The sequence below is a fragment of the Lepus europaeus genome, chromosome X (genome assembly GCF_033115175.1).
Source record: "Lepus europaeus isolate LE1 chromosome X, mLepTim1.pri, whole genome shotgun sequence".
In the NCBI taxonomy this organism is placed as follows: Eukaryota; Metazoa; Chordata; class Mammalia; order Lagomorpha; family Leporidae; genus Lepus; species Lepus europaeus.
Genome location: NC_084850.1, coordinates 121,066,371 through 121,079,263, shown reverse-complemented (window position 1 = coordinate 121,079,263; position 12,893 = coordinate 121,066,371). Strand labels below are relative to the sequence as shown.

The window sequence follows — 12,893 nt, the reverse complement described above, 5'->3', positions numbered from 1 at the left end:
AAAGGTTTCTGGGAAAAAAAAAGAATGTTCAACTTGGAGGACAGTAGATTACCGTAACCTTAATGAGGCACTGACTCCAACTGTTGCTGTTGTTGCAAGATATGTTTTCTAAATTAGAGAAAAATCAGTGTAGCTCTTGTTATTCAGTATTCACCTATTGATTTTGTGAATGCATTTTTCTCCCTTTCAGGAAACTGAGACAACCAGAAGTAGTTTGCATTCACCTTGGGACAAGTTTGCCTAGACTGCCTCTCTTTCCTAGGTCTCATCAGACCTTTCTCTGCTGGTTGTAACTTCTACCTATACAAAGTGCTATACTCTTCCTCTAGGAAAAGCCAACTGCTTTGCAAGGAAGAGGGAATTAAGTTTGTAGGATTTGGAAAAAAAAAAAGAAAGAAAAACTGTAGGCAAGTGCATGCTTCTGATTAGTTTTAAAGCTATGCTGAACTTGGAATTATGGTGTTCAGTAGACATGAATGATATCTAAATGTATTAGTTATTGGAAATGCAAATATGAATAAGTCGGTGACTAATCCTTATGTGAGAAAAGAGCTTGAATTCTGTTGAGGATCGTGAAGACATAAACTGATACATTCCTTCATTCCACAAACTACTCTGTACCAGGGACTGTGATGCCTATTAAACATATGGAGGTTTGAAAAGGTAGACATGATCGATGCCCTTTTGAGAATTATTTTCTAACGGGGAAGACAGATTTCACTTAGATAACTCAGATAAATAACGTGTAAAAATGTTTATATGTTAAGTTTCAGGGAGAAAAAAAGAAGCATATTAAGGGGAGCTTGAGAGAGGAAGTTTAACCTGATATCAAGAGATTAAGGATAGCTTACATGTGGTGATGAGAAATGGGGAGGTAGGTTCCAAGTTAAAGTAAATATCATTCACCATAGTCATGTTCCAGGTAGGAAGTGATTCATTAGAAACCCAAGGAATCTCAGTATGATGAGAGATCAGATAATAAGTCAGGGTTTCATGACAGATGAAGCTTAGGAAGTAGAAGTCAGATCATGTAGGGTCTTCATGTAAAGAATTGTGGTCTTTATTCCAGCAATGTTAAACTACTGAATGTTTTTAGCAGATGAATGATATGAACATATGTGAACTTTCTAACTATGCTGTGGAGCAGCATTTGCAGAGGTGAGAAGAAATGTAGGTAAATCAGTTAGGAGGCTATTACAATATTCAGGTGAATGATAATGAATATAATTTCCAGAGAAATGGTGATAGAGAAAGAAATAAATCAATAGGTTCAAGAAATTTTAAGGGTTAAAACGGATGTGACAATGATATGAAAGGTGAGAAAGAAGGTGATATTAAGAGTAGCTTCTACTTGTAAATTATGGAGCCAGAACTGTGGCATAGCAGGTAAAGCTGCTGCCTGCAGCTTTACCCCAAATGGTGGAGTTAGAAATGTGCCAGGGGATTCCAATACAATCCCATCAAGGTGACATGTACCAATGCCATCTCACTAGTCCAAGTGATCAATTTCAGTTCACAAATGATGACTCTGATAGGTCTAAGAGTAAAAGGGATCACACAAACAAGACAAGTGTCTGCTAATACTAACTGATAGAATCAAAAAGGGAGAGAAGGATCCAACATGGGACGTGGGATACACAGCAGACTCATAGAATGGCAGATGTCCTAAACAGCACTCTGGCCTCAGAATCAGCCCTTAAGGCATTCGGATCTGGCTGAAGAGCCCATGAGAGTATTGTAGGCATGGAAAGCCAAGACACCATGGAAAAGAAAAAAAAGAAGACCTAAATGAAAGATCTCTGTGAGTGAGATCCCAGTGGAAAGAACGGGGCTATCAAAGAAGGAGTTACCTTTCTCCGAAGGAGGAGAGAACTTCCACTTTGACTATGACCCTATCGGAATAAGATCAAAGTCGGCGAACTCTAAAGGCTTCCATCACCTCGGCAACTCATGACTAGAGCCTAGGGAGATTACTGATGCCTTAAAAAAGAGTGTCAAATTGTTAAGTCAGAAATAGGAGTCACTGTGTACTTACATCTCATGTGGGATCTGTCCTTAATGTGTTGTCTAATGTGCAGTGATGCTATAACTAGTTCTGAAACAGTATTTTTACACTTTGTGTTTCTGTGTGGGTGCAAACTGATGAAATCTTTACTAATTATATACAGAATCTATGTTCTGTATATAAAGATAATTGGAAATGGAAAAAAAAGCTGGTGTTAAATTGGAAATGGCATAGAAAATTAATTAATTTTTAAAAAATATCATGTAGGATCTCTGTCTTTAATGTGCTGTACACTGTTATTTAATGCTATAACTAGTACTCCAACAGTATTTTTTCACTTTGTGTTGCTATATGGGGGCAACTGTTGAAATCTTTACTTAATATATACTAAACTGATCCTCTGTATATAAAGAGAATTGAAATTGAATCATGATGTGATTGGAAGGGGAGAGGGAGCGGGAAAGGGGAGGGTTGTGCATGGGAGGGAAGTTATGGGAGGGGGGAAGCCATTGTAATCCATAAGCTGTACTTTGGAAATTTATATTCATTAAATAAAAGTTTAATAAAAAAAGAGTAGCTTCTACTTAATACCATTGGTTGAACTCTTCAATTAACACACAATTATTCTTAGGTGTTTAAATTTAATTGAAAAGTGATGCCTGTTTAATATAAGAGTGGGAATAAGAGAGGGAGGAGATGTACAGTTTGCCACATGCTCAATCGTACTTACCCCAATGGTAGAGTTAGAAACATGCCAGGGGATTCAAATGCAATCCCATCAAGGTGGCATGTACCAATGCCATCTCACTAGTCCAAGTGATCAATTTCAGTTCACAATTGATGGCTCTGATAGGTCTAAGAGTCAAAGGGATCACACAAACAAGACAAGTGTCTGCTAATACTAACTGATAGAATCAAAAAGGGAGAGAAGGATCCAACATGGGACGTGGGATACACAGCAGAGTCATAGAATGGCAGATGTCCTAAACAGCACTCTGGCCTCAGAATGAGCCCTTAAGGCATTTGGATCTGGCTAAAAAGCCCATGAGAGTATTTAAGGCATGGAAAGCCAAGACACTCTGGCAAGAAAAAAAAAAATAACAACTAAATGAAAGATCTCTGTGAGTGAGATCCCAGTGGAAAGAACAGGCCATCAAAGAAGGAGGTACCTTTCTCTGAAGGGAGGAGAGAACTTCCACTTTGACTATGGCCTTGTCTAAATAAGATCGGAGTTGGTGAACTCAAGAGGCTTCCATAGCCTTGGCAGCTCATGACAAGAGCCTTCGGGGACTACTGACGCCATAAACAAGAATGTCAATTGTTAAATCAACAACAGGAGTCACTGTGCACTTACTCCTCATGTAGGATCTCTGTCCTTAATGTGTTGCACTATGCAAATTAATGGTATAACTAGTACTCAAACAGTACTTTATACTTTGTGTTTCTGTGTGGGTGCAAACTGTTGAAATCTTTACTTAGTATGTACTAAATTGATATTCTGTATATAAAGATAATTAAAAATGAATCTTGATGAAGAATGGGATGGGAGAGGGAGTGGGAGATGGGATGGTTGCGGGTGGGAGGGTGGTTATGGGGGGAAAAAGCAGCTATAATCCAAGCTGTACTTTGGAAATTTATATTTATTAAATAAAAGTTAAAAAAAAGAGTGGCTTCATATTTTCTAGTTTGTATATCTAACTAAGTGGCAATGTCATTCTCCAAGAGAATACTAATGGAGGGACAAGTTCTTTCAGGGGAAAAAACAATACATTTTATATTGAGGTGTCTATGTCATATTCAAATGTAAAGTACATGTAAATATTTTTTTAAAGTATACGGAATTTATTAGATAGTCAATCTAAAAACTGAACCCATCTAAAATAGATACCCAGACAGCTCCCTTTATCCATCCAGGTGCCTGCAGGCCTTCCCATCCCAACCCCAATAAAAACACCGTTTTGTATATAAAATGGTTGCCAAGACTAAAAAGTCACTAGGCTTCCAAAGCTGGCAAGTGCTCAGCTTGAGAAGGTTGATGGTGGGTCAGGTGAGGCTGCTCCCAGAGGAGCCCACGTCTGCCCAGTCACAGCCACAGTCCAGTACCCCAGCCTTTGGGACCAGAGGCCGCTCTGAGCATGGGCCCCCGGGGCAGGTGACTGGGGAGAGCCGTGGGCTGGGAAGCCGGCAGCCTACTCCCGCATGGCGTCCGCCAGCTGCTTCACTATCCAATCCTGCTTCTGCTCCTCCAGTACCTGACGGAACCAATGCATGGCCACTTGTAGCTCAGAAGGCGTCTCTGCAAAGGTGAGGCGGAACCAGCCAGGCTCCTCACACCTGAAGTTTTTGCCACGTGATAGCACCAGCTTGTTGTCTAGGAAGCACCGATGGAGGGCCAGCTCTTCATCAAACGTGCATCATTCCAGGTACGATTTCAAACTGATCCAGACAGAGAGCCCAGAGCCACCCTTGAGAAAGGGGACCTCCAATGCCTTCAGCTCGTCCGTGATGTACTTGTGAGCGTCCTGGAGCCGGGAGCAATTAGCGGGCAGGTACACTTTGTCAATCCATTCTCTGTCCTGGAGCAGTCGGTACAGCTTGTACTGGGTGATGCTGGAGGTACCATGCAGGCAGCCAAAGGAGCACACAGCAGAGGCCACGCCCTTGCTGTGGGTGTACAGAGCCCCAAAGCGAAGGCCAGAGATGCCAAAATCCTTACTAGTTCCCCAGATCACATGAGTCCTATTGGGGTGTGGCAAACTTTTTAGGCTCAGAACACTGTGGAATGTGACAGATTCATCAAACACAGAGAACATGTTGCTCTCATCCACAATCACATGGAGGCGATTCCTCTTTGCAAATTCCAGGTATTCCTGCAGCGAGTCCCGGGAGCAGACGTCACCCAGACAGTTCCGGGGGTTGATGAGCACAAGGCCTTTGACCCTTTTCCGCTCCAGCCTAGCTTCCACCAGGGCTTGCTCCAACTTGTTCACAGTGAGCTAAAAAGGATGGGTGTTCTCCCCAGTGACCTCACTCTCTAGGTGGACAGGAATCAGCTCAACTCTCGAGTACAGGTTGGAGCTAAAGACGAAGCCACCGAAGAAGGGGGTGGGGACCAGGAAGGCGTCCCCTGGATCACACAGAACCATGGCCAATGCAGAGAAGACGGAGCCGCAGCCATTGAGAATAACCACATTTTCGGGATCAAGGGAAGATGGAGCCTGGCAGTAGTCGGTCAGGAAACAAGCCACTTCTTTCCGCAGGAAGGGTTGCCCTCTCCAATCAGGATATTGCAGTAGGATGTTCTCGATGCGGTTCATGTCACTCCGGCACAACCTTTCAGTCAGCAGATAGGTGCAGAGTTTGTTCTCACTGGTGCCAAGGTTAATGAAGCCCAAGGTGTTCTTGACTTTGTGGTATTGTCTCTCTGGTAGGCTTCGTAGTCCTGGAAGTGCAGGTGGTAAGAGACAGAGATTTCGATTCCACGGCTGGAGAGGTCATGGCTGACAAGTGCAGCTTCTGAATCCCTCTGCTGGGGAACTGGCTGGTCAGCCTGCTGAGATGACGGCACCCTCCGCACACCCCTGTTAGCAGCCTGAGAATCCAGGACAGGGAGAGGCGGGCGGAGCCCCAGGCCACTCACGGCCTCAGACCCTAGCAGGTTGACCATCTGGCACATCAGGTCATCGAGGAGGTCTTCCTGCTTGCAGATGGCTCCAGAGTGCCTCTGTTCCAACAACAACAGCCCCTGCATTTGCCAGGTTGTCAGCTGCGTAATGTGCTCCTTCAGAGACTGCTGTAAGTGCCGGATCATCTCCAGAAGATCGGTGTAGACCCTCTGCTCTCTCAGGAGCTGGCTCCTTGTCTGGCCACGGGGGACAGTGGGGGTGTCTGGCCGGTGACTCACCCTCCAGGTATTTGTATTAGCCTCAGCAGGCCATCTGGAACCCTTGTCTCTTTAGTCTAAAATCCGTGGCCCAGTACAACTGCCCTTGGCCGCCAGGGCTCAGAGACCTGCTCCATAGCCCTCCTCTCGCTAAGCTCGCCTCAAGTACATGTAAATATATCAAGAGTATATGGTATGGAGGTTCCTCAAAAAACTAAACATAGAATACCATATGACTCAGCAATTCCACTTGTGGTTATATATACCAAAGAATGGAGGAGAGACTTGAGCATTTATCTACACACTAGTTTTTATATATCAACTATGTGTGTGTGTATGCATGCACATGAAATGTCATTATTCAAAAAGGGATAAAACTCTGATGCTTGTTACAACACAGAATGACCTTGAAAATACCATGCCAAATGAAATAAGTCAAACACAGAAGAGCAAATATTGTGTGAATTCACTTATATGAAGTATCTAAAACAGACAAATTCTTATACATAAAGTAGTATGGTGATTGCCAGGGGCTGAAAGGGAGTTGTTGTTTAATGAGCATATAGTTTCCGTTTGGGAAGATGGAAATGGATAGTGTTGATAGCTGCACATAACATGAACGCAACTGATGTCACTGAACTATACTTGTATGCTTCATAATGGTGAAAATGATAAATTTCATGTTATGTTTGTTTGCCACAATAAAAATTACATAGTTTTGGAGGTCAAACTCCTACACTAGAAATAAAAATGAAAGTGTCATCACCATATCTATTACAAATGAAGCCATGTAAAATTGCCTAATTTGAATGTAGGATAGAAGGAAAAGTCTAGAACTAAATATGTTGAATTCAAATAATATTGGCTACACAGAGGAAGATTGATTTTCAAAAGGGACAAGAAAGGAATAGAGCTAGAAAAGTGAGAGGAAGACAAACAGAATAAGTCAGCGAAGTTTAGGGAAGAAAAAAATTCTAGGAGGCAGAGATCAGTCATGTTTCATTGCTACTTGAATCCCTCTTGGTAGAAGGATTCCATTTCTCACTTAAAGACTCCTCCTGGGGCTGTAATGCGGTAGTGGTTCAATTTTGCTGTAAGGCAAAGCTTTCTGTAATTCTAGTTTGAGCTTTTTCTCCCCTATTTAATTTATCATAGGAAATTCCCCATCAGGCCACAGATGCGGTTTGAAGAAGGGGAAGTAATTTGGCAGGAGTAAGGCATTCTGGATGCATGAGTTATCTGCTTATGTAAATTACTTGTGCCTTTAGAACCTGCTGGGGTTCAGTGCTGTACATGTATCTTTTCACTTGATATTTAAGAGCTTCAGAGAATACCAGACTTTATGGCTAAATGTAACAGATTGCATTCAGTTCATGGTGAGCGGCTAGTGTCAGATATTCCTATGGTTCTCTGGGCCTGGGATTCAGCCTCTGTGAGCTGATCCAGAGTTGCTTCTCCAAGAGAAAATATACTTGGTAGATAGGCATAAATTCACTACAAAATTTTGAAGCCACCTTCATGATCCTTCTTTCATGGTTTACAGTAGGCACTATAGCACATTCCCACATGCTTCTGACACTTCAAGCATCACAGCACACGTTGGTTTACAAGAGTCAGTTGACAAATTCCTTTGTCCTGTACCTTAGACCAGCTAGTGAAGCCTTCTTTGCTGTGGACCCCACTGAAACAAACATGTTTTTGCTTTATCCAGTAAGCAGACCTAGCACTTTTCATGTCACACATTTTACTAATCCAATAAATAGTCCTAAAATCTTTTCATATAACTTGTACACACCACAGGGTATCTTCAAAAAGTTCATGGAAAATGTGTTAAGAAAAAAACGATGTATGGATTTTCAAAGTTTTTGCACAAAACAATCTTTTAATTCCATTTTCAATGAGCTTTTTGCAGAACTCTCATATTTCTCAAATCTCTTGAGAAATCTTCCAGGCATGTATAGTGGTAAGGAAGTAAGGATGTCTAAATGCCTCCTTTATTTTGTGTCAAATCAATGCGAATCAAGAAAAATTTCCTTGTGTTGTGAAACCTGTCCCTCAATCTCTGGCATCAAATTCAAGCATCTAGGGTCCTGTTTGCTTCTTCCTTCATAGATCTTATTGCTAGAAGTTATCTATGTATAAGTTCATCACAGTGACCTGTAGCAGGATGAGTCCATTGGAATCCCTCTGGACTAACTAATGGCACATTTCCTAAGATTTGACATATCCCTAGGGCAGAATTGTGAAAGTTTGCTTCTGCCCTTCAAATCCCAAGATAGTAAAATCATTCTACAATGTGGTTGAGCTAAGAAAAATCAACTTCATAAAGCATGTCACCCATGGTCAGCAGTCATGCAGGATCTTAATAGCAGCATTAAAGTAAGCATGAGCATGAATGTGTATGAGAAAAATCAATAAAACACTCTGTAAATCACTTCTCTCCTTTTACACAAAGTTGGCGTTAAACAATAGTAAAAAAAAAAAATCACTAGCACTGGAAATTGTATTCACTGAGCCCTGGCTTCCCTTTCAGCATTCCTCACCCTGTACTTCACAGGCTATCTACCTCCTTTTCTATTTTTCTACCTATCTGACCTCCAGTTTACTATTTCTCTCTGAAACTGGAAGTATCAAAACTCAAGAATTCAGAGCAGTTAAACAACTGGCTAATTGACCTCCCTCCATTCCCTGGTTAAGAACTGGGACTTTAATGCAACTGTTAAGTGAAATCCTGTGTTCTACAATAAAGGAATTCCAGGCACTGTCAAGAAAGTAGAAATGCATTAAAAAAGGCATTTAAAAAGCATTCATTTACTATTTGAAAGGCATAATATGAGAGAGAGAGAGAGAGAGAGAGAGAGAGAGAGAGAGAATGTCTTCTATCTGCTGATTTATTCCCCAACAGCGGGGCCTGCACCAGGCAAAAGGCAGGAGCTAAGAACTCCATGGGTTTCTCACATGGAAGACAGAGACCTAATACTTGGGCCATGATCTTCTGCCTTCCTAGCCACGTTAGTAGGGAGTGGCTTAGAAGTAGAACAGCTAGGACTTGAACCAGTATTCTGATACGGGATATGGATGTCACAAGCACTGGCTTAACTGGCTCCTTCACAACATCCACTCCTGGAAATACATTTCAGGATGTTAATATATTTGATAATTCATTTTATGTGAAAATAAATTTGATTCAGTCAGTTTTAGAAGTTTGGAGAGCTGGAAACAGGTTGAATTTGCTTTCTCATACAAAGAAACATACTCTGGGGGGATGAGATCATTATCAGATGGCATTGTTGAAGGCTGGACCCAAAATAGTGCTGGAGAAACAGCAAGAGCTTCTGTAACCAAAGATTACTGAACACAGATGCAATTCTGTCTTATAGGTAGATATCTATAGGTTGGCTGGTGCTCTTCAGTTAGTCTAATGGGGGAGCTCTCATACTCATCAGTTTGAAAGAATAAAGGAAGAAATTAAATCCTTTGTGTGGTTAAGTTTGGGAGTGAAATTGCAGTCCACAGTAAAGACAGAAATTAAACACACAGACACGTACACACACACATCTGTAAGCATAACCAGTAAGTCAGTATTGGCCTTGCAATTAGGGAAAGAACAGAAAGAGAGTAAAGTGGGGGCAAAAACAGAGATACTAAGTATTCCTAATAAGTAGGAATAGAGACAGGGAATAGTCCTGAAATAGTGTTATATCTCTGGATTGTGAAACACTAGTTCTCTCTTTTTTAAAAAGATTTATTTATTTGAAAGACAGAGTTACAAAGAGAGGTAGAAACAGAGAGGTCGGTCTTCCATATGCTGGTTCACTCCCTAGATTGCCACAAAGGCCAGAGCTGGGCTGATCCGAAGCCAGGAGCTTCTTCCGGGTCTCTCACGTGGGTGCAGGGGCCCAAGGATTTGGGCCATCTTCTACTGCTTTCCCAGGCCATAGCAGAGAGCTAGATTGGAAGAGGAGCAGCCGGGACTAGAACTGGCACCCATATGGGATGCCTGTGCTTCAGGCCAGGGCTTTAACCACTGTGCCACAGTGCCAGCCCCTCTCTTTTCTTGAATGGGGTTGCAAGGTAATCAGGTCATTGGACCTACACACTCTGAATATCAATCATGTGCAATTCTATTAACTAAAACAAACTAAAGAAAAAAAAGTCTAGTATGCCTAATTCCAACAGATCAGTCATTTATTATACATTTCATTATGTAAAAATATATCAGTCTAAGGGCCAGTGCTGTGGTGGAGTGGGTAAGGCCACTGCCGGCAGTGCCGGCATCCCATATGGGCACCGGTTTGAGTCCTGGTTGCTCTCTGCTAATGGCCTGGGAAAGCAGTGGAAGCTGGCCCAAATCCTTGGGCCCCTGCACCTGCATGGGAGACCTGGAAGAAGCTCCAGGTTCCTGGTTTCAGATTGGCCTAGCTCCAGGCTTTGTAGCCATTTGGGGAGTGAACCGGCAGATGGAAGGCCTCACTCTCTCTCTCTGTAACTCTGTCTTTCAAATAAATAAAATAAATTTAAAAATAAGTAAATAAATATTTAAATATATATCAGTCTTTAGTATTCTATTTTATTAAAATGAGCTGTATATTTACTTATGTGATTTGATTAAAATTATATAGTCATATCTGAAATAGTAAATCAATACTATACATAATTGCCTATTGAAATGTCTTACAGAAATAGTCTACATTTTGAATATTTACTCTCTGAATCTTTCTGGACCCCAAATTTCCAAATTAATAGATAAGTGATCCACACTGTATGTTCATTCAGATACTACTTCTCTTCTAACCTAAAATGCCCAGAGTCCATGGCCGTGCTACAAAAATTAATTTTATTACCTAACATACTGTAGAAATTCAAAGAGTTATTTCTGGTCACAAACTGCCACAAAATGTCACTTTTTTGGTTTAATTCTTTTTTAAAAAAATCTTCTATTTATTTATTTTATTTTATTTGAACAAGACAGAGAGAGAAGCAGATAGAGATAGAGATCTCTCATCTGTTTGCTCACTTCCCAAATGCCTGCAATAACTGGGGCCAAAGCAAAGAAAGGGAAACTCAGATCAGCATCAGGTACTCAACTATCACCCTGTCACCTCCTGCCTTCTATGCTTCACAAAATCAGGAAGCTGGAATCAGGATCAGAGGCAGGACTAGAAATCAATCACTCAAACTTGAGATGCAGACATCCAAGCAGTGTCTTAACTGTTATGTCAAACAACCCCTAATTTTGAAATGAGACTTGCCAAACACTTAAACTATTTTAAATGTTAAATTGATGATATACTTAGTAAATGAATTCCAAGAAAGTCTCTGAATATAGAAATTTCTTATGAAATTAAGGAAAGGAAAGACAGATACTTAAAAGTATATATAAGAAAGCAAAGCACAATAATTTGTTTTAAAGAATATCCAATGAGAAAGGATCATTCAGTACTACTTTAGTGACTTTTTCAACCTGGTTTAGATTTTTCTTCCTTAAAAATAAAAGAAAAAAAAAAAACCCTTTTCTGGGGCAGGCATTTTGGTGCAGCTGGTTAAGCTATGGCTTGGCAAGCTTGCATTCCATATTGGAGTGCCTAGGATAGAGTCTCACCTCTGATTCCAAACCAGCTCCCTACTAATGCACCTGGGAGGCAACAGATGATGGCCCAAGTATTTGGGTTCCTACCATTCACCTGGGAGACCTGAATGGATTTCTTGGCTCCTTACTTAGGCCTGGCCCAGAGCTGGCTATTGAGAATATTTGGGGAGTGAACCAGCAGATAGAAGATTTTCTCTCTCTGTGTCTTCCTCTCTCTCCCTTATCTACCTTTCAAATATATAAATAATTATTAAAAAAACTTTAATGAGTAAATGCCTTACATTTGTAAATAAAATTAACTTATATAATGGAATTAAATTGATTGTTCTTGTAGATAATACATAGTACATTTCCATATAACAAAAGATTGTGGGTCATTGTAATTCAGGTCAATGCAAGTTCATGATGTTGGCAGAATGTGTATTTTTATATGTTGAAGCTGCCAAGAATCTTCCCAGAGTCTTTTATTTAAAGAAAGAAAATTGTATTTCTCAATAAAAAAATCCTATAAGGTTTTATGTGCTTTATATTGACTCTTTGTCTTCCTGACATATTTAATAGTTCCTGTTAGAACCACAACATATTGAATGGGAGGTTCTCAGTTGGGTCACTGCTATATTTGAATAAACTTTAGTTTTCATTGGTAGCAATTAGTGTGTGACACAGCCACGTCTCCCATATAAGCTTGTCCAAAGGTCATTATAAACACATATGAGACTTCTTTGAAAAGGACTAATTCTTCAAAAAGGACTAATTAGTAGTTGAGCATTGAAGCTTCTATGGTTTTGTCTTCCCGACTTTGAGAATTCATAACTCAAATTTTGACTTGACATTGGCAATCTTTTTGTGCCATGCAACAAAAGGAGAAACAATTGGTTTTTTTCTGTACTGATTCATCAGTGTTCATTTTAGAGAGACTCAAAAGCCCTTCCCACTATTATTTCCTGTTCCCCACAACTGTATTTCAGGTTATTCATTCAACGGGCACAAAGAAGAGTGTGGCAACTGTAGGATTTGAACTATCACCCAGCAAAATACAGCAAATGAAGAGCATTTTCTTTGTCATGACTTCAGCTTTAGACTCACATACCAAATTAAGTTTTTACACACTTCTTAAAGTTGTGTTTAGTGAGCTTTTTGGTATTTTATCAGCATACACAGTAGCAAAAAAGCCCTCCCAACAGTCACTTTATAGGTACCATTAGTTTTTTTTTAAAGATTTATTTATTTGTAAGTCAGAGTTACACAGAGAGAGAGGAGAGGCAGAGAGAGAGAGATAGAGACAGAGAAAGAGGTCTTCCATCTGATGGTTCACTCCCCAGTTGGCTGCAACGGCCGGAGCTGTGCCGATCCAAAGCCAGGAGCCAGGAGCTTCTTCCGGGTCTCTCACGCAGGTGCAGTGGCCCAAGGACTTG

General features: G+C 40.8%; 1 protein-coding gene across 1 annotated transcript in view; it reads right to left on the bottom strand.

The window, feature by feature from the left end:
- Positions 1-4,194: 4,194 nt before the first annotated feature.
- LOC133752854 (probable inactive 1-aminocyclopropane-1-carboxylate synthase-like protein 2) overlaps positions 4,195-12,893 on the bottom strand; it is a 63,103-nt gene continuing 54,404 nt past the window's right edge. Inside the window, 2 exon segments of the mRNA XM_062183140.1 lie at positions 4,195-5,423; positions 5,426-5,943. Of these exon segments, the coding sequence (XP_062039124.1) occupies positions 4,195-5,423; positions 5,426-5,943 (1,747 nt within the window).